This window comes from Onychomys torridus, chromosome 23 (assembly GCF_903995425.1).
Source record: "Onychomys torridus chromosome 23, mOncTor1.1, whole genome shotgun sequence".
NCBI classification, from domain to species: domain Eukaryota; kingdom Metazoa; phylum Chordata; class Mammalia; order Rodentia; family Cricetidae; genus Onychomys; species Onychomys torridus.
In genome coordinates, this window is record NC_050465.1 from 44,683,942 (window position 1) to 44,707,035 (window position 23,094).

The 23,094-nt window shown below is 44.2% G+C and overlaps 1 protein-coding gene across 1 annotated transcript in view; it reads left to right on the top strand.

Moving 5' to 3' along the window:
* Positions 1 to 9,627: 9,627 nt before the first annotated feature.
* Bmpr2 (bone morphogenetic protein receptor type 2) overlaps positions 9,628 to 23,094 on the top strand; it is a 92,693-nt gene continuing 79,226 nt past the window's right edge. Inside the window, exon 1 of the mRNA XM_036172854.1 lies at positions 9,628 to 10,942. Within this exon, the coding sequence (XP_036028747.1) occupies positions 10,813 to 10,942 (130 nt within the window). The 5' untranslated portion in view covers positions 9,628 to 10,812. The remainder of the gene's footprint in view (positions 10,943 to 23,094) is intronic.

Genomic DNA, 23,094 nt, shown 5'->3' on the forward strand with positions numbered 1-23,094 from the left:
GCTGCTCTTCCAGAGGATCCGAGTTCAATTCCCAGCAACCACATTGTGGCTCACAACCATCTGTATTGGGATCTGGTGCCCTTTTCTGGCTTGCAAGCAGAACACTGTATACATTAAAAAACAAACAAACAAAAGCTAGGTCTCTGGAGGCATGTAGTTGGGGACTATATCATGTCCTGGCTCTTTCCTGTGTTTGTTTTCTCAGCTTCCTGTCTGCCATGAGATGGGCAGCCGGTTTCACCGGCCCCCACCACCATCACCACCATCACCACCATCACCATCATCACCACCATCACCATTATCACCATCATCACCATCATGCAGTGCCTCACATAAAGCCAAGCATGACGTACTAAACCTCTGGAAGTGGGAGCTATAATATCTCCTTCCTCTGTGAAATTAATAATAATGATAATAATATTTAAAATATTTATTTTTTACTTCTTGTATATGAGTTTTTGCCTGTATGTATGTATGTATGTATGTGCATCCTATCTGCACATGGTACCCGGGAAGGTCAGAAGAAGGTGTTGGATCCCCTGGAACTGAAATGACAGAGGGTTTTGAACCACCATATGGGTGTGTGCGGTGGGAACCAAACCAGGGTCCTCTGCAAGAGCAGCCAGTGCTCTTAACTTTGGAGCCAGCTCTCCAGCCCCATGAAGCTTTTTAGGTCTGGTATTTTGTCATGGCAGCATGAAATTAATTTCTTGTTAATTAAAAATGCACTCCAAAGGACATAAAAGCATTTGTGTTGTTTAATGAAACCATACTCCTTTTTCGAGAGAAGAGAGAACCTGGGCATGATGGTTCATGCCTGAAATCACGCTACCTGGGTGGCAGAAAGTTCCAGAGTTTGAAGCCAGCCTGAACACATAATGAGACCTTGTCACGGGCAGACAACATACATGAGGACTTGGGGTTTGATCACTGCCACCATGAGAAGGGAGAGGAATGTCTAGATACTGATGTAAAGGTAAGGATTGAAATCCTATTTTTTTTCTTCATAGAGAAGGCAGAGGATCCTAGGCAGGGTGGCATTATGCATGGACTGTACTCAGCAATGCAGCTTAAGGAGCATTAACTGTTTTCTCTCCCAGAAGAATCTCTGATCTGTCTCAGTTCTCCAGGACAAATTTTCCGAACTCCTGTTCTTTTTTTTTTTTTTTTTTAATTTATTTATTTATTATGTATACAGAAGAGGGCACCAGATCTCATTACAGATGATTGTGAGCCCCCATGTGGGTGCTGGGTGCTCTTAACCTCTGAGCCATCTCTCCAGCCCCTCTGAATTCCTGTTCTAATCTGGTGTGTAACGGCCTCTCAGCTTCCACTTAACCAGCTCTGCCCCTCCCTCAACTCCCAGGAACACTGGGTATCTTGCTTTACAGGTTGACTAAAGGTTGTATAGTCCAGTATAAGAATTTTGGGTTCCTGGCAAAACAGAAGAGAAAGGTAGAGACAGACGCGTCAAGGACAGCGGCGTATGTCTGGGTAGATGCGCGTTATAACTTAGAGAATTTCTGGTGCTTGTTCAGTACATGATGATAGTGAAACCCAGACCGATCTTAATCTTAAGGGAAATGAAAGGGTGCCGAGCTATGGAGACTGACATAATAATGGTGGTTCTGCGGTGGAAAACTAATAACTGTAGTTTCCCTTTGTACAGCATTTCTCACTACCCAGTGCCTTCCTGCAACCGTAAACCGGCCCCATGCTGATATAAGGAGGAACAAGCGCATCAGATGTACGCCCCATTGATGGACAACTTCCTGTAGCTGGTTTCTCCACTTCTACCATGAGTTCTGGGGACTGAACTCAGGTCGTCAGGCTTGGGAGGCAAGCGCCTTTGCTCACGGGGCGCTCTCACTGGTCCAGGAAAAAAAAGAGAGAGAGAGAGAGAGATTTTTGTTTTGTTTTGCTTTTGAGACAGTCTTATCCTGTAGCCCTGCCTTGGCCTTTGAGCTCACTACATCAACCAGGCTTGCGGGGAGGAAAACCCATAGAGATCTGCCTGCCGCTGTTCATGAGCTGATTGTGAAGACCTGGGTCACGGTGCACAGCCAGAAAAAGGGTCAGTCTGGTAGCTTCCAGTGCTGAGCTAGAATCCGGGCAATTTCAAGTGGCGTGGTGGACTTTTCACTTGGCTCCGGCACGGAATCTACCACCCTGAGGGCATTAGGAGAGACTTCCTGAAGAATCCACAGGAAGGGACATGCAGACCCCCAACGACAGAGAGTCCAAGGCAAAGACTGGGAAAGATGATGGGTGTTTTGAAAAGCAGAAGCGTAAACGGTGTGCTGTTGGGGGGGGATGGTGGCTGCTTTCCTTGTTTCCTATCAAGCTGAGTCCTGCACGGCCAGGCTTGCCCTTTGTTTATGACTTGGCTCGAGTCACTCCAGGCCGTTGAGGGTGCAGCTGGGGTGTGCAGACTGCACACCCCAGGGCTGTCTTCTCCCCACTTGGGCTTGCTGACGAGAAATTCCTCCGCCCGTGTCTGTTATTTGTCAAGAAGGAGCTTCACTTGAGAAGGGGGCTGGGGAAGCAAAGAAGCCCCTTTGTGGCTCTTTCTCAAGAAACTTTCAAATAAGAAAGTAGGGGACACTTAGTTGAATTTTAAAATTACAACTCATTGGGAAAATGAGTTTTCCGACGCTGGATTTCTAAATGCTAGATTACTTGATGGTCGTTCGCTTTTTTATTTTAGTCTAGGCTGGAGAGGCCACGGCCTCCTGTGTGCCTAGAAAGTGCTCTCCACAGAGATGTTCCCAGCACTATCACTGCTCTCCTGAAGAGAAGAGTTAAGGTAAATGGGATCACTTGGCTTCCCTGTTACGTTACACACCGGAGACAATTTTTCAACAAACTTCCAAAATCTGTATCTTTTAATAACCTGTTGCTAGATCACAAAACTAAAGTCAGTAAGGTAGATTTGTTGATCATTCTGGCACTGTGAGTCATGAATAAATATTAATGAAATTTGTAGGAACAAATCTAGCTGAGTTTTACAGTGCCCCCCCCCACCTCCCGACACCTCCCATACCAGCTCTCTCTCTCTCTCTATTTTATTTTTATTTTATGTGCATTGGTGTTTTACCATGGGTGGGGGTCCCCTGGAACTGGAATTACAGACAGCTGTGAGCTGCCATGTGGGTTCTGGGAATTGAACCCAGGTCCCCTGGAAGAATAGTCAGTGCTCTTAACTGCTGAGCCGTCTCTCCCGCCCCCTATCCCAGCTCTTTTAAGACAGTGTCTCATATTACCCTAGTATTTGCTATGTAGCCCAGACTAACCTTAAATCTGAAATCCCTCAGCTTCTTGAATATTGAATTGAGATTATAGTCAGGCCTGGCCCTACTTATATTTATAAAAATTGAAAAATTAATATAGAAATGAAAGAGACCTAAGTGTGTGTGTGTGTGTGTGTGTGTGTGTGTGTGTGTGTGTGCCTGAGACAGGGTCTCTGTGTAGCCCTGCCTGTCCTGGAACTCACTCTGTAGACCAGGCTGGCTTAGAACTCACAGAGATCCACCTGCCTCTGTACCCACCACATAGCTTTAACACAATCTTGAAAAGAAACAAAGGACTCAGGTTTTCTGACTTCAAAACTTAACTGCAAAGTAACAATAATCCTGACAGTATCACACTGCCATAGTGTGGTGGTATCGTTTTCCCCAAAGTATTGTGCACCCTAATAAACTTATCTGGAAGGTCAGAGAGACAGAAAAGCCACAGCTACCTCACCTTGCCAGTTCCTCAGCTGATCCTGTTTCCTCAGACTGGAAACTTCTGTGTCCTCATCCCAATGGCTCTCAGCTAAACTGCTGCTCAAAAGCCTGAAAGCTTAACCAGCCAAATGCTTCTAGTTTCTGATCTTCACGCCTTATGTATCTTTCTCTTTCTGCTGTCACTCCCTGGGATTAAAGGTGAGATTCACTTCGCTTGGCTGTATCCTTGTGGCCTTGAACTCATAGAGATCCAGACAAATTTCTGCCTCTGGAATCTAGGATTAAAGGTGTGAGTGCCACTGCCTAACCTCTATGTTTAATATTGTGGCTTTTCTGTTCTCTGACCCCAGGTAAGTTTATTAGGGTGCACAATATTTCGGGGAACACAATACCACCACACCATAGTACATATAAAAAGTTACATGAGATGGAATTGGAAATAGAAAATATAATTCATTCAGCCAGGTGGTGCTGGTACATGCTTTTAATCCCAGCACTTGGGAGACAAAGATAAGCAGATCTCTGAGATCAAAGCCAGCCTGGTCTACATAGTGAATTTCAGGACAGTCAGGCTACACAGAGAAACCTTTGGCTGAGCCTGAGAACTTGAAATCTGTCTCCAGAAACTCACATGGTAGAAAGAAAGAAACAGCTCCGACCTACACATGTAAGCTGTGGCATTTACATGTCCCTAGTACAGAGTCACCAAAAATGTTTTTAAAAAAATTAAAAACCGATTAACAATTGCAATTTTCTTTTCTTGAAAAGTGACAGCTGGGTGGTGGTGGCACACGCCTTTGATCCCAGCACTTGGGAGGCAGAGGCAGGCAGATCTCTGTGAGTTCGAGGCCAGCCTGGTCTACCGAGCGAGATCCAGGGCAGGCACCAAAACTACACAGAGAAACCCTGTCTTGAAAAACCTAAATAAATAAATAAATAAATAGATAAGCAAATAGTAGAAGAAGAAGAGGAGGAGGAGAGAAACCCTGGAGGAGGAGGAGGAGGAGGAGGCAAAGGAAAAGGAAAAAGAAAGCAGGAACGAAAAGAAACAAAAGGTCATGTATCAGAAACAGAGTCAGTTTCTGGCATCAGGAAGAAAGGGCTCTTACATCAGCAGAGGAGTCCAGGGTACATAAAGTAAATTGTGGAAAATACGGGGCCAGTGAGATGCTCAGTGTGTCCAGGTGCTTGTGCAATCCCAGTTAGAATCCTGGAACTTTCCCTTACCCCAGTAACAAGAATACACTTTTTATTTTTATTTATTTACTTGTTTGTTTTGTTTTGCTTTGCTTTTTGAGACAAGGTTTCTCTGTGTAGCTTTGCGCCTTTCCTGGAACTCCCTCTGTAGACCAGGCTGGCCTCAAACTCACAGAGATCCGCCTGCCTCTGCCTCCTGAGTGCTGGGATTAAAGGTGAGTGTCACACTGCCCGGCTAAGAATACACTTTTTAAAAGTTGTGGAAAATTTAAGTGCTCTCTGGAGAATTTCTTTTTTGGGGGTTGGGGATGTGGGTTTGAGACAGGGTCTCACTATGTAGCTCTAGCTGTCCTGGAACTCACTCTGTAGACCAGGCTGGCCTCGAACTCAGAGATCCACCTGCCTCTGTCTCCTGAGTGCTGGAATTAAAGGTGTGTGCCACCACCATCCAGCTTTAAATCCTAAAATTTCTAAGCAGCTTTTTTTTTTTTTTTAATTTGAAGATTTGTGTGCATGTACCTGTGTGAAGATATGTGCACACGTGTGAGCATGTCCCCTTGGAAGTTAGAAGAGGGAGTTTGATCTCTTGGCACTGTAGTTTCAGAAGTTTGGAGACACCCGACATGGACGCTGAGATGCAGACTCTGGTCCTCCTGAGTTGCCGCAATGGCTCTTACTGGCGGAGCCTTCTCTCTGTCCCCTAAGCAGCTTTATTTTCTGCTATCCTGATATTTCTATTATTCTGGATAGCTTTCTCCGTGCCAACCATTCGATATTTGCCTTGTTTTTCTGCTAGAGTTACGTTTAAAAAAAAAAAAATCATCATAAGGTTGATTCTTAGAATTCTGTATTTCTGAGCTCAGGCAACGCCTATGTGTCTTCACTGGTAAAATACGAACTCTCCGTGGACTTTACTGCAGTTTTAGTCCTAATAATCTGTCTAAGCCAGGTCTGTTGGCTTGTACCTGCAATCACAGCACTGAAGAGGCAGTGGCAGGTTCAAAGCAGCCAGGGCAGTCTATGGAGACCACCTCAATTAAAACCTCAAAACTAATGTCCCCTCCTGACCCCGGGGTCTTGCTTTGTTCTCGGTTCTCTAGTTCAAAGGAAAGACAGACTCCATGAAAGGAACATAATATGCAATCCGTTTTTCAGATGGTGTTGGTCTGGCTACTGGATTTCTATGTTGTTTCCCCTTGTTCTTGGGTTCCTTACCTCCAAGTCATTCCTGTATTTTAGGATGCGTTCTTCCTTGTTGGGCTTTTAGTAAGTGGAGTACTGGAGATCAGCCCTCGGATGTGATGATGATGTTAAAGCTTTTCACAGTACTCAGGGTCTTCTTCTAGTAAGGTAGAAAGATTCTAAATTCCAATTCTTTTGATGTTAGACTTGGCCATGGGACTTCACTGGCCAATAAAATGTGAATGCACATTGCTTCTGGTGGAAGATCTTTCCTTTAATTTTTTTTTTTTTAAACAGCCAGAGCAAGACATGGAACATCTAGCAATTAAATTTTATGACCCCTACTCTGGCAATCTTGAAAGCCTACGTCTTAAGGAAGCAACCAGCAATGCAGGGACCTCCGTGACTGCAATGAGTAGTCCCTGAAAAGTACTCTTTGCTGAGATTCTGTAGATCACATGACACCTTCTTTCTCCAAACACTGGAAGAAGCCCTGGTAACTGACAGTTCTCAGGTGGATCCTTCCTTGAGGGTTGGTTGGCCTTGACTTAAGGTCACCTTCCACCCCTCCGTGCGGCCTCTCTACAACAACGGGTTGATGGAGACCTGGGTGCCCAGCCACATTTTAGGACAACACTGAAAAGCCACCCCAATTCCAGAGCTCCTGCAGATTGGCTGAAGCTCCATTTGCAACTGTATCACAGCTCAGTCCTGAAGGTCATTTGCAACTATATTACATACTCCAGTCCTTCCTTCCTTGGTTCCACAGAGATGTTCTTAAGTGGCATACAAATCCCACTCATGACAGGTCCACTAAAACTTCTACCAAACACAAAACAGGGTAAATGCATTTTTGTCTCAATAAGCTAACAAGATCTGTGGGATGTTATTATAACCCCGCTAGTGTGGGATGTCTTGTATGCTGTAAATATATGTTGCTATGATTGATTGATAAATAAAATGCTGATTGGCCAGTAGCCAGACAGGAAGGATAGTGTAGGCCAGACAACGAGGAGAATTCTGGGAAGTGGAAGGCTGAGGCAGACAGACAATGCCAGCCGCCACGATGAGAAGCAGATGTTAAGATACCGGTAAGCCACGTGGCAACCTATAGATTAATAGAAATGGGTTAATTTAAGATATAAGAACAGGGGTTGGGGATTTAGCTCAGTGGTAGAGTGCTCGCCTAGCAAGCGCAAGACCCTGGGTTCGATCCTCAGCTCCAAAAAAAAAAAAAAAAAAGATTGTTTAAAAGATATAAGAACAGTTAGCAAGAAGCCTGTCAAAGCCATACAGTTTATAAGTAATATAAGTCTCTGTACTTGGTTGGGTATGAGTGGCTGCGGGACTGGAGGGTGAGAGAGATCGTGGGCTAGGCAGGACCAGGAAAACTCTAGGTACACCTCGCCCATCCTGATCACGAGATATCAGACCTTACTGACCTATCAATTCTGTTCTTACCCGCTAGACTTGTGTTGCTGGTCTTCTGTAGTAGATTAAGTCATGGCTAAGTTTTAATTCTTCTACATGTCCCTTCTCACTGTGAATAGTCACCTCTCGACTCAGATACTGACTGTAAGGCCAGCAGAAAAGGTACAAGGGCTGCATATTGAGGTCTACTGATTAATTATTCCCGCTGTCAGTGGCATGAACTTTTTCCACAGGAATTTCCTAAGACTTCTTTTTAACATAATTTATTACACATTTATAACATGTACAAGGGCACTTAATGTTTCTTAGGAAATTTTTATGCAAATAATAATTGAATAATAAAGTACTTGACCTCAATTCGAGGAAGAAAAATTGTATTTCACCAGCTAATAAACTTGCTGCATCTTCAACATCTGTCGTTTCTCTGAAGAACTAGATCTCATGTCTTGAGAGCAAAATGTTAAAACAATGCCGGTTCCTTATTTTAGGCCTTTCAGGCAAAGCAAAATATGGCAGGTAAAGCTAAAGAGTCAATGAATATGCTCCTTATTTTCAAAAGGGATTTTATTACATAGACAAAAAATCCTCTCTGCCTGAAGGATAAACACCATAAAAATATTTCAGCTAAAAAAAGGGCCCTGGGCAGGTATTACCACAACTCTTAATTATAGCATATATTTACTATGATAACAGAAACCAGTTTAAGGAATGTGATTTATTAACATCACGTTCAGATAAAGAGATAAAAAGACTTGGATAAGCAAGCGAACAGTAAGACTTGAGGAGTGTATTTATGAATGTATCCTGGAACAGCCTTTAGCCACAAGGAAAGACCGGCAAAACCAGCCTTGAGAACCACCTTTCTGCCTACCGGGAGAAGGGAGGGCTACACTTCATCTCTTAGGATCGCCCTCCCACGCAATTTTTCCACCTCGCAGTTGAAGAATTAAACCCAGACTTCCGATCATGGCGCCAAGCACGTCACCTTCTCCCCTCTCCCCTGGCGAAATCCCACCCAAGTCGGCTGACCCCGCGGTGGGGAGAGTCACAGTGCCCTCCCCTATCCTGGCTGCCTGAGTCCAACCAAATTGCGATTGTTAAAAAAGGAAAAGAAAAAAAAAATTAAAGCGGTCCTAGGAAACTGCGGGGCCGGCGAGACCTTCTGCATTGGTCGAGGGAGGAGATAGGATCCCACTCCATCCCCGGAGCCAACAACTCCTGCAGTTTTCCTTACACCGGCCCTGCAAAGCCCTGCAAAGCCCCTGCAGCCTTTGTGACTACCGCCCTCCCATGCTCGCCGGGTTTCCCATGCTCGCAGTCGCTCAGCCAGCAGCCTTGCCATCCAAGGCGGCCGAGGAAAGGCCGACCGGGACCGAGCGCGCACACGTCCGTCTCGCGGTCTTCCCGGGCCGGGGCTGAGGCTTTTGTTTGCACGCCGGCGAGGGGAGGGGACCCCGACCCAGTCGGCTTCCCGGGAAAAGGCGGCTGGGGCCGGGGATTCTCGGGGAAACCGAGCAGGCAGCGCCCGCCGCTGCGAAACAAGAGCGGCGGGATGTCCTCGAGGCTTAAAAACCCCGATCCCAGGGCGGCGGCGGGGAGGGGTGGGTGGGTGGGGGGTCCAACGTGAAAACAAAAAGATGGGGCCGCCCTCTCCTCCACGCTCGCGCGGAGGACGACCGCCACGCCAGCCGCGGGCGGAAGGTCCGCGCGTGCGAGCCGAGGGGACCCTAAGCCGGCCGGCCCCACCCTAGCCGGGGCTGCTGCTGCTGCTGCTGCTGCTGCTGCTGCTGCTGGAGTCGGCGAGAAGCAGCGGCGAGCCTGGGCCTGGCTCTCAAGGCGAGCCTGGGAGCGAGGGGCGGGGCCGGGGCCGGGGCCGGGCGGGGCCGCGGGCGCGCAGGCGCAGTGCGTCTCTCTGAAGCCGCCGCCGCCGCCGCCGCCGCCGCCGCCGCCCGCGCTGCACCACAGGCCCGAGACAGACAGACGGGGGTCGGGGAGAGAGAGCGCGAGCGAGCGAGCGAGCGAGCCGGAGACTGAGAAGAGGAGGAGGAGGAGGAGGAGGCGGCGGCGGAGGCGGGGCGACTCCGGTGACCGGGAGCGCCTCCGACTGGCAGCTGCGGCGACTCCCCCCTTTGTGTCTGGTCTGCGCCGAGCCGCCGGAGGGGCCTCTCCCACCCCCGGAGGGGCGCAGGGGGGTTCGCAAGCTCGGCTGCCCACCCTTCCTTCCTCGGCCACCTACGTCCGTCTTCCCGCCGCCCCCCCCCCCCGCCCTCGGCCCGCGACGCCCGAGCTCCGCCCGGAGCCCAGAGCTGCGGAGAACGAGGCGGCGGCGGCGGCGGCGGCAGTGGCTTGCTCCGGGTGGCGGGGCTGCCGCGCGTGCTTCGCTCCCTCCGGCCATCGACGGGAAGGAGACCGGGGCTTCCACGGTGGGACTGCCTCCAGGCGAGTGCGAGCCGCAGGGGTAGCCGAGAGCGAGGCTCCTCCGGGGCCAGCCCCGCACCACCCCGCGTGCCGCGCTCCGCCGGCCGGGGCTAGCCGCGACCCGCCCTCCCCTCCCCCGCGCCCCGGAGGCCCCGGGCCTGCGCGACCCTCGGCGCGATTTGTCGCCAGGAAGCTCGTGGGCTCGCCCATGGGAGGCGGGCACCTTTCTCGACCGCAGTCGGCGGTGAGGATTCGGTGGATGTCGACGTCCGAGTGAGGGCGGCGGCGGCGGCGGCGGCAGCGACGACGAAGCGAAACTTTTCTCCCAGGCAACCCGGCTCTGTCCTCCGCGAGTCCCGAGCGATGCGACGCGGGCGGCCGGGCGCCGCTGCCTGCCCGGCTTGGCCCTTCCCGGCCGTGGGGAACTTGTTCTGAAGCCTCCGGTGGACCCCCCATCGAGTCCCCGCCCTCCACCCCACCCCGCCACCCCACAGCTCCCCCACCCTCACCCCCGGCACTCTGGATATGTTTTCTCCCAGATCCGGATATTTTTTTGATATCGTGAAACTACGAGGGAAATAATCGCGGGGATTTTCTTCTTCTGGGGCGCTCCCCGCTGGGTCCGCACGCGGACATGCCTTCTTCAGTTGGGGGAGCCGAGGCACCCCGTCCTAGGCGGATGAAGCCCCCCAGCCGCGAGGGAGCGAGATGAAGGGACGTTCTGCCGTGGAATGGGAGCTCCCCTTCTAGGTCCTCGCATCTGCCATTTGTCCTTCCAAACTGCATCGTAATCCGCGCAGGATCCATCCAGCAGACGGAGGGACCAGCCGCCTCCCGGCCGGATTTCTCCGCCCGGATGTACTTTGCAGATTTCTTTTCTTCGCCCTCCTGCTTCTGGACTGGCCCCGGGATGACTTCCTCGCCGCAGAGACCCTGTCGGGTGCCCTGGCTACTGTGGGCCGCCCTGCTGGTCAGCACGACGGCTGGTGAGTAGCCCTGGGTGGCGCGGGAGGGAGCCCTGCAGAGGCCGAGGCCTGCCTGTGCTCGCCCTTCTCAGCGTGTGCGCTCGGATCCCGGTGGAGGAGCCTGCCGGGGAAATCACCCTCGGTGTTTTCCTGTACTTTCGCGTCCCCGCTCCCGTATTCCCTGACCCCTCCCCCACGGGAGGGGGGGAAAGACATATTGGGTGTGGTATCTTGACATTTTTAGCTGTGAGGTAATGCAAGGATTAAAAATAATATTTTAATCGCTAGTGGACTGTGTCTATTAGAAGATTTTGGAGACAGAGCTGGTGTTTTTTTTTTTTTTTTTTTAAATGTAAAGAAGCAGATTTGGTTTACAATAAAAAGAACCAAACACGCACTTGAACCTTATTTTTACGTTTAGATCACTCTTTGGGGATCCACGTTACTTTTGGTTATTTAAAAATGTTACCTGATGAATAGAATGCATGTTGGGGAATTGGGGAAGCCGGAGTGTGAGAATCTTGATACATTGTATAATACTGTTTGTTGCTGTCGTCATTAATACTGTCTTGCTCCCAAGAATCTTAACTATTCTCTGTCTTTTCTTCCTGGACATTTGTACTTTGTATGCTTTTGGAATTACTGCCGGGCACACAAGTGTTTTGATAACTTTGCTATTAGTCATCTGGCGTCTGTTGGCTTTCCTGTCATTGAGACAACTTTGACCTCGCATCAGACTTCTAGGAGATTTGACTCCTGAAAGTTCTGTGACATTTACTAACGTGTGAAAGGAACCGGTACTCCCCTTTCCTTTGGCCATTTCCTTTTTAATTGTCAGTCTCCTTGAGAAAACAAACAAACAAACAAACAACTCATTTTTCACATTGCAGTCATTTTCAAGCAACAGTTTTCATGCCTTGCTTTTAGAAAAATCCAGGAATGAATTCTTAAATTAGTCACATGAAGTATGCATTTAAAAACGAGTAGACAAAGTAATGGTTTTCCAATTTTTAAAAAGTAATTTTCACATTCAATAAAATTTTCATTACTGTAATAGACACACAGGTTACTTGTTTAATTTTCATTTTAAAGGTCTGTCCTGGGGAAATACTGAAAGCAAATTTGCAGTTTCCTTTTGTGAACCTGATACTCTTGTCTGTTGTAGATTAATGTTTGGTATTTTGTATTTTTGATTGTGAGCTTAGCTTTTAATGACCGAGCCATCTTTCCAGCTCATTATATCTAGTATTTTTAAATAGTAAGTCTATGTAGTGTTAAAAATCATTGGAAGATCTGACTTAATTACATCTTAAAACTTGATGTTTTAATAGTTTTGATTATTTCAATTCTTTTTGAAGCAAAACTGAACAGTAGTTTTTCTCTAAATTTCTTTGTTAGCTGTTTACATCTCTGGCCACAAGTCATGTGGCTCCTGTAGACTATGAAAGAGTAAAAATGGCCTTGACACGTACGCAGTCATTCTGCAAGCAGAAATGTAAGGACATTTTGTTTTTTAAACTGTTTGACCTTTTTAGAATGCAAATTCTCATAGTGTTGTGCTCTTCATTCTGTGACCAGAACTGATAAAAATCAGAGGAAAACAACATTGATTTCAAAATAATTCCTATTTGGTAAATGAATTTTGTCCTCTTTTAGAAAGGGTTATATTTAAAGAATCCTTGTATAAAAGTGATTTTAGTCTTTTTTTTTTTTTTTCCATGTTACAGTCCCAGATGATGACATTTTTGAAGCTGATTTTAGAGCTGGTGTTTACAGAGTGCTTGTTATGCGCCAGCAACAATTAAAAGAGCTTTACATATATTTTCTCCTCTTTCATCCTCTGGACAATTCTGAATCCTGGGTTTTTATTATTATTCCCAGAGAGAGAGAGAGAGAATATTAAGTGCAGAATTTTAAGTAACTCATCACAGTAACTCGAGGAGCCAGGGTTATAGCCTGCATCCTTCCCTACCTCCTCAGTGCTAACAGAATAGAGCCAGCAACAACTTCTTTCCCCTGTGACTGGAAGGTGAGATTTGGACCTTTACAAAAGGATGGTTCGGGTACTGATCATGCGTGTACTGCCATGGTTCTGAACGTGTAAAAACTTTGACAGGTGGATCTCCGTGAGTTTGAGGTCAGCCTGGTCTACCTAGTGAGTTCTATCTAGCCAGGGCTACACAGAGAAACCCTGTCCCAGAAGAAGGAAAATAACAACAAACAAAAACAAAAAAACAAAGCAAAGCAAAGAACCAACCAAACAAACAAACAAAAAACAGCTTTGCCTGGTAGTGGATTGACTGGTAGTGCGGCCTCATTAGGAATCACGTGACTAGGGAGTGTCTATAGATGCCGAGTATGTTGATGACTTGAGGTGACTGGTAGGTGCCATTAGTGCACTTGAGTAGGAAAAAATAGTGAAGACTAAGATACTGTGCTATTCTTCGGGATCCTGGACAGGTCATCTTTGTTGCTGGTGGTGTTTGTGGCAGTGTGTCCTGCGACTCTGTGAGGTCTAGGTTGGATTCAAGCTTCTGTCCATACTGATACTCCTGCCTCAGCTTCCCAAGTGCAGGGATTACAGATTTGAGCCACCAAGTCTGGTTTACTAAATAAATAATTTCTTTTGAATCCTTTTTTCACTCTGATTAATTCTTGGACTCCTTAATTCTAAGAATAGTTGGTATGCACGAAATTGGAATTTTTTTTAGAAAAAAATGATGTACTTGCTTAAAATAAATTATTTTATCCTCAGCTCCAAAAATAAAAAAAAATTATTTTAATAAAAATTAAATGTGCTGCTAGCTTTAATTAGGCAATTCAGGCTTGCTTAAGGGTCAGCTTTGTAATACAATATAATTTTCTTGTCTATATGTCGGTTTTACATCTCTTCAGGAATATAATTGTCTAAAGTGAGAGAATTGTCTCTAGCATTATTGAGTGGTTAGTGAATTTTGTCAAGTAACTGCAATTTTAGTTATCTTCATTTGTGATTCCCAGTTTGGACACTACAACAGTTAGTTACCTGAGGTTCTTGATAAAATGGGTATTTTTTTTTCTCTGTAGTCTAATTATACTGAATTATACGACATATTTTTTTTGTAGTGGGGGGAGTTTTTTTAACCCCAAAGAGTTTTAAAGTTTGCGTTTGAGAACAAGTGCTTTATATCCTCAGTGCTAATTGATTCCAAGTATGGTAATTTTCTGCTACAAGATAATTTGCAGCCATAAAGTCTTCATACCATATAACAATCATTTATTTCATTTCACTTGTGTCTCATGGACCCAAATCTGAAGGAGCATGTGTCAAGGCGGTGAGAGGAAGGCCAGAGGGCAAACCCAGTCCCAGTGCACATTTCCAGACTGTTCTCTAATGCCCATTGGCCTATCGAATCATACCTCCATGTGAAAAGACGAGGTGTATGAAATATGCATATTCGAGGCTCTGTATAGTATATGGATGTATAGTATACCACAGAGGAATGAAGAATTCAGACTCCAGTCCCCCTCAGAATTGGGAAGGTGGCTGAGGGAGGGAGGGTGTTTTCTTACTGTGGGAAGGAAGGTCTTCTGCATGAAAGTCTACAAGCTTTGGTTCTGCATCCTGGAGTACCTCCTGTGATGTTAGTGTTGGTGTTTGTGCAGTGTGAGATGTCTCCTTTACAGGGCTACACCTTTCCTGCTTTAAAGGTCAATGTTTTTCTTTTCTTTTGGTTGTGGAGATCCAGGAGCCCTCTGCCACTGAGACACAACACTAGCTGAAGGCCACCTTTTTTTTTTTTTTTAAAAAAAACACTTAAGAGAAGAGTTTGAATATTGGTTTCTGATGGGTAAGTTCTAGGCACTAAGTAAAGTTGGAGTAAATGAGTTAATTTTATTACTGGCTGCCACTTCTTTTGGCACCTACTCATGCAGCTTTGCTGTTGAATATCAGTTTTGTGTATTTGTCTTCTCCCAGCTGATGATTGTAGACACAGTACAGAATTCAGCCAGGCAGTGGGATGCACACCTTTAATCCTGGCATGCAGGAGGCAGAGAGGCAAGCAGATCTCTGAGTTCTGGGACAGCCAGGGATATGAAGAGAAACCCAGTTTCAAAAAACCAAAACAACAAAACAAAACCTAGGCTGCTCTTCCAGAGGTCCTGAGTTCAATTCCCAGCACCCACATGGTGGCTCACAACCATCTGTAATGAGATCTGGTGCCCTCTTCTGGCATGCAGGCAGAACACTGTGTACATAGTAAATTATTTAGTGACAAAGGCTTTGCTCACTCAATCTTACATGTTAGTTTAATTTGTATTTTTATTTGTTTGTTTGTTTATTTATTTATTTTTGTGGTGCTGGGGATCAAAGCAGGTTCTAGAGTATAACAGGGAAGCACTCTTTTGGGCTGCGTTCTCAGCCTTGTGTTTTATTTTGGGCATTTTACTTTCTTCCTGCTTCTCCCCAAACCAAAACTTGTTAGTTGAAAGAAGTGCCTGTGTTTTTTAAAATGACTTCTAATTTAGTTCCATACAAAGCAATGACCTTCACTATGGCATTGTCAGACTTATATATAATTATATAAAAGTGGCTTTTTTGCTTTAAATACTTGATTATTTATTTTGTGTGTTTATGCTTGTGAGTGTAGGTGCACAAGCAGAGATCAGAGAACATCTTTTCAGGGTTTGGTCCTCTCTGTCCACCTTGTTTTTTTGAGGAAGAGTCTCTTGTTGTTTCTGATGGTTTGTTTTTGTTTTTTTTTTTTGTTTTTTTTTGTGATATATGTGAGCTTCCTGCTAGTTCTCTTCTCTCTGTCTCTTGTTGTAGTAGAGTGCTGGAATTACAGATGAGAGCCACCACATCTGGTTTTTACTGTAGTTTCTAGGGATGGAGTCTAGGTTACCAGGGTTACACAGCAAATGCTTTTACCCACTGAGCCATTTTCATGGTCCTTAAGTGGTTTTAATTTTCATTAGTTTCTATGATTATTGTTGATGAAGTATGAAAGGATTAGTGCCAACCTATATTAGGCAACTTTGTTTTAGTTTTAGTTATCAACTAATATTCTGTGGAGCTCCCCTCAAGGTGAATCAATTATATATATTACCTTTCTATCCACAGAATAAGAACTGGATTCTAATTTCATTGATGTGTGTTGGAAAAAGCACAGGGGCTGAATATCCAGAAATTCATTAATTATATCTTCTGTAACACACATAGGGACTTACTACATCCTACGAAACTGTGTTCCCTTTACTGTTAAATTTTCTAGTTTTTGTGATGAGGTCTCATGATATAGCGCAGGCTGGCATAAAGCTTCCCTTGGTCTTTCAAATTCTGAGATTATAGACATCTACCATGTTTGTCCCTAAAACCTGGGAGTGAATGAATTTAGTTTTTCAAAAGCAATGAAGAAGACTGAGCGTGACAGACTTTATTTATCCACTTGAGACAAGGCCTCCTGCAACTGGTCTGGCTTTGAACTTGTAGAGCTGAGGCTGGACTTGAATTTACCTTCCACCACGCCTCCCAAGTGATCAAATAAAAGACAGACTTGCTTTAAAACATTTCTTTTTTTGATCTGTGAGATGGATAGGATAAGAATATATATAATTTATGACTATCTTCTGTGGAATTGGAAATAAGCTGTTAGTAAATGACAGGATTTAAAAAATTACTTATTATTTTATGTGTATGGGTTTTTTGCTTGCATGTATGTCCGTGTACCATGTGTGAGCCTGGTACCTGCAGAGGCTAAAGGAGAGAGTTTATGGATACCCTGGAATTGGAGTTACAGAGGTTGTGAATCACCTACCATGTAGGTGCTGGGAATCAAATTCGGTCCCCAGGAAGAGCAGCCAATGCTTTTTAGTTTGTTTATTTTTGTTTTGTTTTGTTTTGAGACAGGGTTTCTCTGTGTTGTTTTGGTGCCTGTCCTAGAACTCACTCTGTAACCCAGGCTGGCCTCGAACTCACAGAGATCCGCCTGGCTCTGCTTCCCGAGTGCTGGGATTAAAGACATGTGCCACCACTGCCTGGCTCAGCCAGTGCTTTTAACTACTGAGCCATCTCTCCAGCCCTGACTGTAGTAGGAATCCTGCTACACTGACAAAAAGGATCTTACTTATTTTTAAATTAAGCAAGTATTTTATTAGTATTATAAATTAATTTTATTTTGAATTTGCTTGATATAATTATAGTATAAAGTATATTAAAATGTATGAATTTAATCTTTATAAAATGAATGCTGTGTAGTCTGAAAAGAAATTCATTAGGTAATAATTTGACCTTTGTTTTAAATAAGAAAAGGGGTCAGAGAAGAAAATGAGACCAGTGTATTTTCAAAATCTCAGTTATTTCACATTTTAGTTATCACTTGTTTATCACGTAAGCTGTGTTTGGATTTAATGACTTCTAGAAAGTATGAATTTGTTTTGAGACTTGGACAGAAAAATTTTAGGCTATATTGCCTTAAGCAAACTTGTCTATACTCTTGATTTTGTTGTTAATATAGTGCTTGACAAAAAGAGTTTAACCTTTCACAGTGTGTTCGAATGTGCGTGACTGGAGTGGCCAGGAGGGTAGGCAGAGGAGTAAAGGATAGGTGAGGGCTGGAAAGGAGGGCTGGAGAAGTACCAGCCCGCAGACATCGTGTATGCATCCTGTTTGCAGTTGCTTGTGACTCTTAGAGGGTGATGAAGAGAGAAGAGGCCTGCCTGTGCTCAGCCATCTCACGCCATAATGGTTGTTATCTCATGATGGGGAGGTACAGGTTAGACCGCATGTTCTTGGAGCAAGGGTAGGCATTTGGTGGACTGTTAGGATTTTCAAGTTTCTTCCTGCTACCTATGTAGCTCGATTTCTCTGGGTAGCTCTTTGCTCTTCTTCATTCTCTTCTAAATATCCCTCTCCCATCCAGCCCTCTGTAAAAAGATCAGTGAAAACAAAACCTGATGGCTTCTCTATCCTAAGCGCCTTTCTTCCTGCTGCTTCCCAGTCAGATGCTTTGTGTTAAAGTTAGCGTCTTGTTAACCTGGCTAGCTTGACACTCACTCTGTGGCCCAGTCTGGCCTCTGACTTGGGGGCAGTCTTCCTGTCTCAGCCTTTAGTGCCGTGAATGCTGAGTGAGCCACTACACTCAGCTAGCGGTGGCTTTCTAATTGGCAAGTCTAGTCAACCTGCAGTTTTTGGACTGACTTCTCCTGAAGTCTTTTCTGTGGCTACTCCTCCCTGTGCTGAGTTTCCTCCTTGCTGTGCCTCTCCTAGGCTTCAATTATCTTTGAAGTAAAAGATGCCTAAGTGAAGTAAGTGTGCAGCTAGAATGGGAAGTCCCGAGGTCCCGCTTCATGTTCCTGCTAGTTTACTTTGTGCAGATTCGCTGTTTCCGGCATTTGGGAATAGAGGGCGTGGCCTAGATGACACTGTACTTATGCAGTGTTTTTGCATATTGAAAGAGAAAAGCCAATGATCCATATAATTATTAGTAGGTATATAAGCACTTTGAATGATATATTTGCTTATTATGAGAATATTTTTTTTCTTTCTCTTACACTGATGATGGTCAAATTTTATGAGTCCTTGTGCATTCTAGGCAAACTCTATCCCACTGAGATACACTGCAGCCCCAGTATTTCAAATTTACCTTAGATTGGGTAATAAACTACATTGAGAAAAACATAATTTTTTTATATAAGATCTTTATTGACAGATAATTCACATAGTATACAATTTTCCTGTTTGCACAATTTGATAGATTTTAGTCCAGCATCCTCATAGGTTCATGACACCATCACCACTTCCTGTTGAGAAAAACATAATTTAATTAAACATGTTTTGCTTTTTTTTCAGAGCTGAGGACCGAACCCAGGGCCTTGCGCTTGCTAGGCAAGCACTCTACCACTGAGCTAAATCCTCAACCCCTTAATTAAACATGTTTTATATTGAGTGCATACGTTGAAGTATCCTAATAAAAGTGTGAAGAAGGGCTCTGTAGGACTATGCTTTAATAAAAATAGAAGAGTGATGTATACCAAGTATGTAAGGAGTGCTCTAAAATAGCTGGTATCCTAAAAAAATTAAGATTGGAAATGACTTTAAAATGTACTCTAAATAATTAGAAGTTTAGTAAAGATTAGTTCATCTACACCAAGCGGTGGTGGCGCACGCCTTTAATCCCAGCACTCGGGAGGCAGAGGCAGGTGGATCTCTGTGAGTTCAAGACCAGCCTGGTCTACAGAGTGAGTTCCAGGAAAGGCGCAAAGCTACACAGAGAAACCTTGTCTTTAAAAACAAAAACAAAAACAAAACAACAGAAAAAAAATTAGTTCATCTGTGTTGGGTGTGGACACCTTTAATTTCAGCACTGTGGATGCAGAGGCAGGTGGAGGGTGGAATTCCAGGCCAGCCTGGGCTAGGTAGAGAAATCCTGCTTCAAATAAACGAACAAACAAAAAGGATTCGTCTGCTATCTTGTCTGCCATTTTTCTTCCCAGCCTTTAATTTTAAAGTAAATAATGCCAAGGTTAGTTTTAGGTCAGTCTTTGACCCAGGTATCATATATTTTAAATCAATAAGATTTAGTTAATTGTTTAAGCTTCCTCTTTTTTCTTTGGAAGCAGTATATCACTTTGTAGCCCAGCCTGGCCTTGAACTCCGGGCAGTTTTCCTGCCTCAGCCTCTCAAGTGCTGGGATTATAGGCCTGAGCCAACATACATACATGGCTTGATATTTAAACTTAGCTTAACATGGTTTTTTGTTTTTTATTTGAACAGTGCTGAAGATTGAGCCTAGGAAATTCTGTACATGCTAGCCAGGAACTTAACCACTGAGCTACTCTCCAGGCCTTAAAAAAAAATTTAAATTCGGCTTTACTGATTTTTTTATTCATGTGCCTTATAATTCAACCACTTAAATTATGTAATTTAGTGGGTTTTGCTATAATATGTGTAATATGCTATAATATGTAAGATTTGCCATTTTAAACTTTTTTTTTAGACAGGGTTTTTTCCTGTGTAGCCCTGGAACTTGCTCTGTAGACCAGGCTAGCCTCAAACTCAGAGATCTCCCTGCTTCTGCCTCCTGAGTGCTGGGATTAAAGGCATGTGCCACCACCACCTGGCTCATTTTAAGGATTTTCAAATGTACATATTCACAATGTAAATTCCAGGACACTCAGAGCTACACAGAGAAACTGTCTCAAAAACAACAACAAAAACCTCCAAACAAAACAACAGCAACACAACCCACATACAGGATAGAACATTCTTTGAGTAGTACATCTAATAGGTATTGGTGAAACTATTAAGGCCACTCCACGTAGTTAAAAGCCTCAATGGGGGTTGGAACTTCCAGGCCAATGCTGGGATGGCTACCTACTATGTCTCCCCCTTTTGTCTAAATAAGAAGGTTCTAACCTAATACAAGACTATATACAAAGAAATGGTTATCAAATATTGTCCAGGAGTAATGAGGGATAATGACCTAGATAAGTTTGAATTACAATAAATGCAAACAATATCAAGCAAAAAACACATACTAAAATCCAGGGAAGTCTAGAGTATGGGTAGGTGGCATGTTACAAAGGTCATTACAAAAGGTGTCCTATCCTAAAGAACCTGAGTCTAATACTTAATATATTCTATCTAAGATATTATATATGTATATATACACTAAGTTGTAACTATAAGTGCTAGTCTTCAACCTCATCAAAGACCTGAGAAAGAATATAATAATACGTGAGAAATGGGAGTATGCAAGCAACTTTCAGGAGTCTTGCAAGAGTAGACAGAGACAGCTGGCAGTCTGGAAGGCGGGCCTGAGGGAGGGAGCTGCCCAGGCCTTTGGAATTTGCCCCACGTTGGGCGCCAGATAATGGTGAAACTATTAAGGCCACTCCACGTAGTTAAAAGGGAGGTTTATTTTGTGAGGTAACTTACAAATGAAGGGATAGGTTGCAGGGTCTGGGAAAGATATGGCGCAGTCCGGCGGTGTTCTCTGGAGAACTCTGCTCGGTCCACCTCTCGCATCCAGGGTCCCAGAACCAAGAGAGCCCTCTCCTCTCGATCCTAGGTCTTCTGCTTCCTCCCTCAGCCCCGTCTTGTGGGCGTGACCATTACCGAAGCTACTAAGATTATAGGCCACCACACATGGTTTCCAAGTCCTTTTATACCTTCAGGTTAACACTGTATGCTATATGAATGCTTTGCTTTAGAGCAACAGAGTCCTGAACTTAATCTCAAGTCCCCCAATTAATCAGCATACTCACCTACAAAAAGAAGAACAACAATAATAATAGTGGGTTGAGAGCTCTACAGTAAAGTCTTACCTAGTATGCTTTAGACCCTGGGTTCAAAGCCAAGCCATACACACACAGGAAAAGAAAACAGAAAAAATAATATTGCTCAGTCTGTTTAGGGGACTGTGAGATAACAGTAAATATAAAAAGAACTTAAATATTCTAAATGCTCAAGACATGCTGGGGGGCTGGAGAGATGGCTAAGAGCACTTGTCGGTCTTGTAAGACCTTAGTTCAGTTCCCAGCACCCAGAAGGTGACTCCAGGTCCATGCATGGGTAGCAGTGGAATGGTAAAAGCTGCCAGAATCCACACATATCATGAAGGCAACCAAGAGGGCTTTGACACCAGACAAACTGGAAAGCAGCCTTCAGTTCAGTTTTGGACAAGTTTAAGATATCCAGGGCTGGAGGTGCAGTCCAATGGGAGAGGGCTTACCTAGCATACACAAGTCAAGGATGCACGGACTCAGTCTTCAATATCAAAAAAAAAAGGTGAGCTTAAGAAAGAAATATATTTGAAACTTAGCCTTTAGATGCCAACCAAAGTCCTAAGACTGGATGAAATTACCTAGTGTCAGCAAAGACAACCCCAAGAAAAAGTGGCACACACCAAAATCCCACCATTCAGCAGGCAAGGGCTATACACTGAAACCTTGTCTTAAACAAATTGATTAACTATAATTCAGGTTACAAATTAATTATAAAACCTAGGTTTGAAGGCTACACATGTACATACATCAAACAGTATAACTTTAAAATGGTTGCATGGAAAACATTTCAATCAAAATTAAGATATGCAAGGAGAGGTTTGGGGTAGTACTCTTGTGCAAGGCCCTGGGTTCAATGCTTAGCTCTGGAGTAGGGGCAGAGTATGATCTTCAAAAAGTCTCATATCTAGGTAAGGATTGTGATTTTTTTTTCCTAGTATTCTTTCTGATATTTCTGATATTTTCCAATATTTCTGAAATTAGTATGTGTACTTTTTTCACAAATGTTTATTTTGGAGTAGTTTTTTGTTTTAGAGCAAAGTTTAAGAGTAGTACAGAGATTGCTAGGCAGTGGTGGAGCTTGCCTAGCATGTGTAAGGCCCTAGTTTTGAACCCACAATTGCAAAAAAAATTAAGAGAAAATATAGACAAGATTAGGGAAATGATGTTTGCTGAGCAAGCCTGTAGACCTGAGTTTGATTCCTGTAACCCAAACAGAAAGAAACGGTAACATTTCTAGGCTTATATTAAATACTTAGTGAGTATTGTAGCCGTAAGTGGCTCCAAAATTCAATAGAAACCAAAGTACTGAGCACTAATTAAAACTCAATGACAAATTTTAAGAGTCATAGACATGACTCTGTGGATGAAGGCGCTTGCCTCCAAGCATAATCATCTGAGTTCAATCCCAAGGCCCCACATGGTGGAAGTAGAGAACTAACGGCCACAAGTTATCCTCTGAACTCCATGCCTGCACACATAATCACTTAGCAGAACTCACTGTTCAGGTTCCATGATGTGTGAAAATGAAGGAACTATAAAAGCAACACTCCAGAGTGGATGCAGTGATCCACAAAGACCCTCCTCACTGATAGCTCCCACAAATGAAGAGACCGCCTCAGCTAATCCCACATATAACCAACTCCTTTACACACTTCACATTTCACCATACAGAAGTATAACTGCTCACAATTGTTATAGTGCTAAAAGGAACAGAATGCTAAATTGTACCTTTAAAGAGCAGTGCTAAGTGTTCATGTTTACCTTCACCTTTCCAGGCATTATTCTTCACTGTTAAAGATTCATAATTTTTTGGCAACACCCTATACTTTAATGCAATTCCTTCTGTGCCTATTTGTAGTGGGTAGCCAACCCAGCATTGGCCTGGAAGTTCCAACCCCATTGAG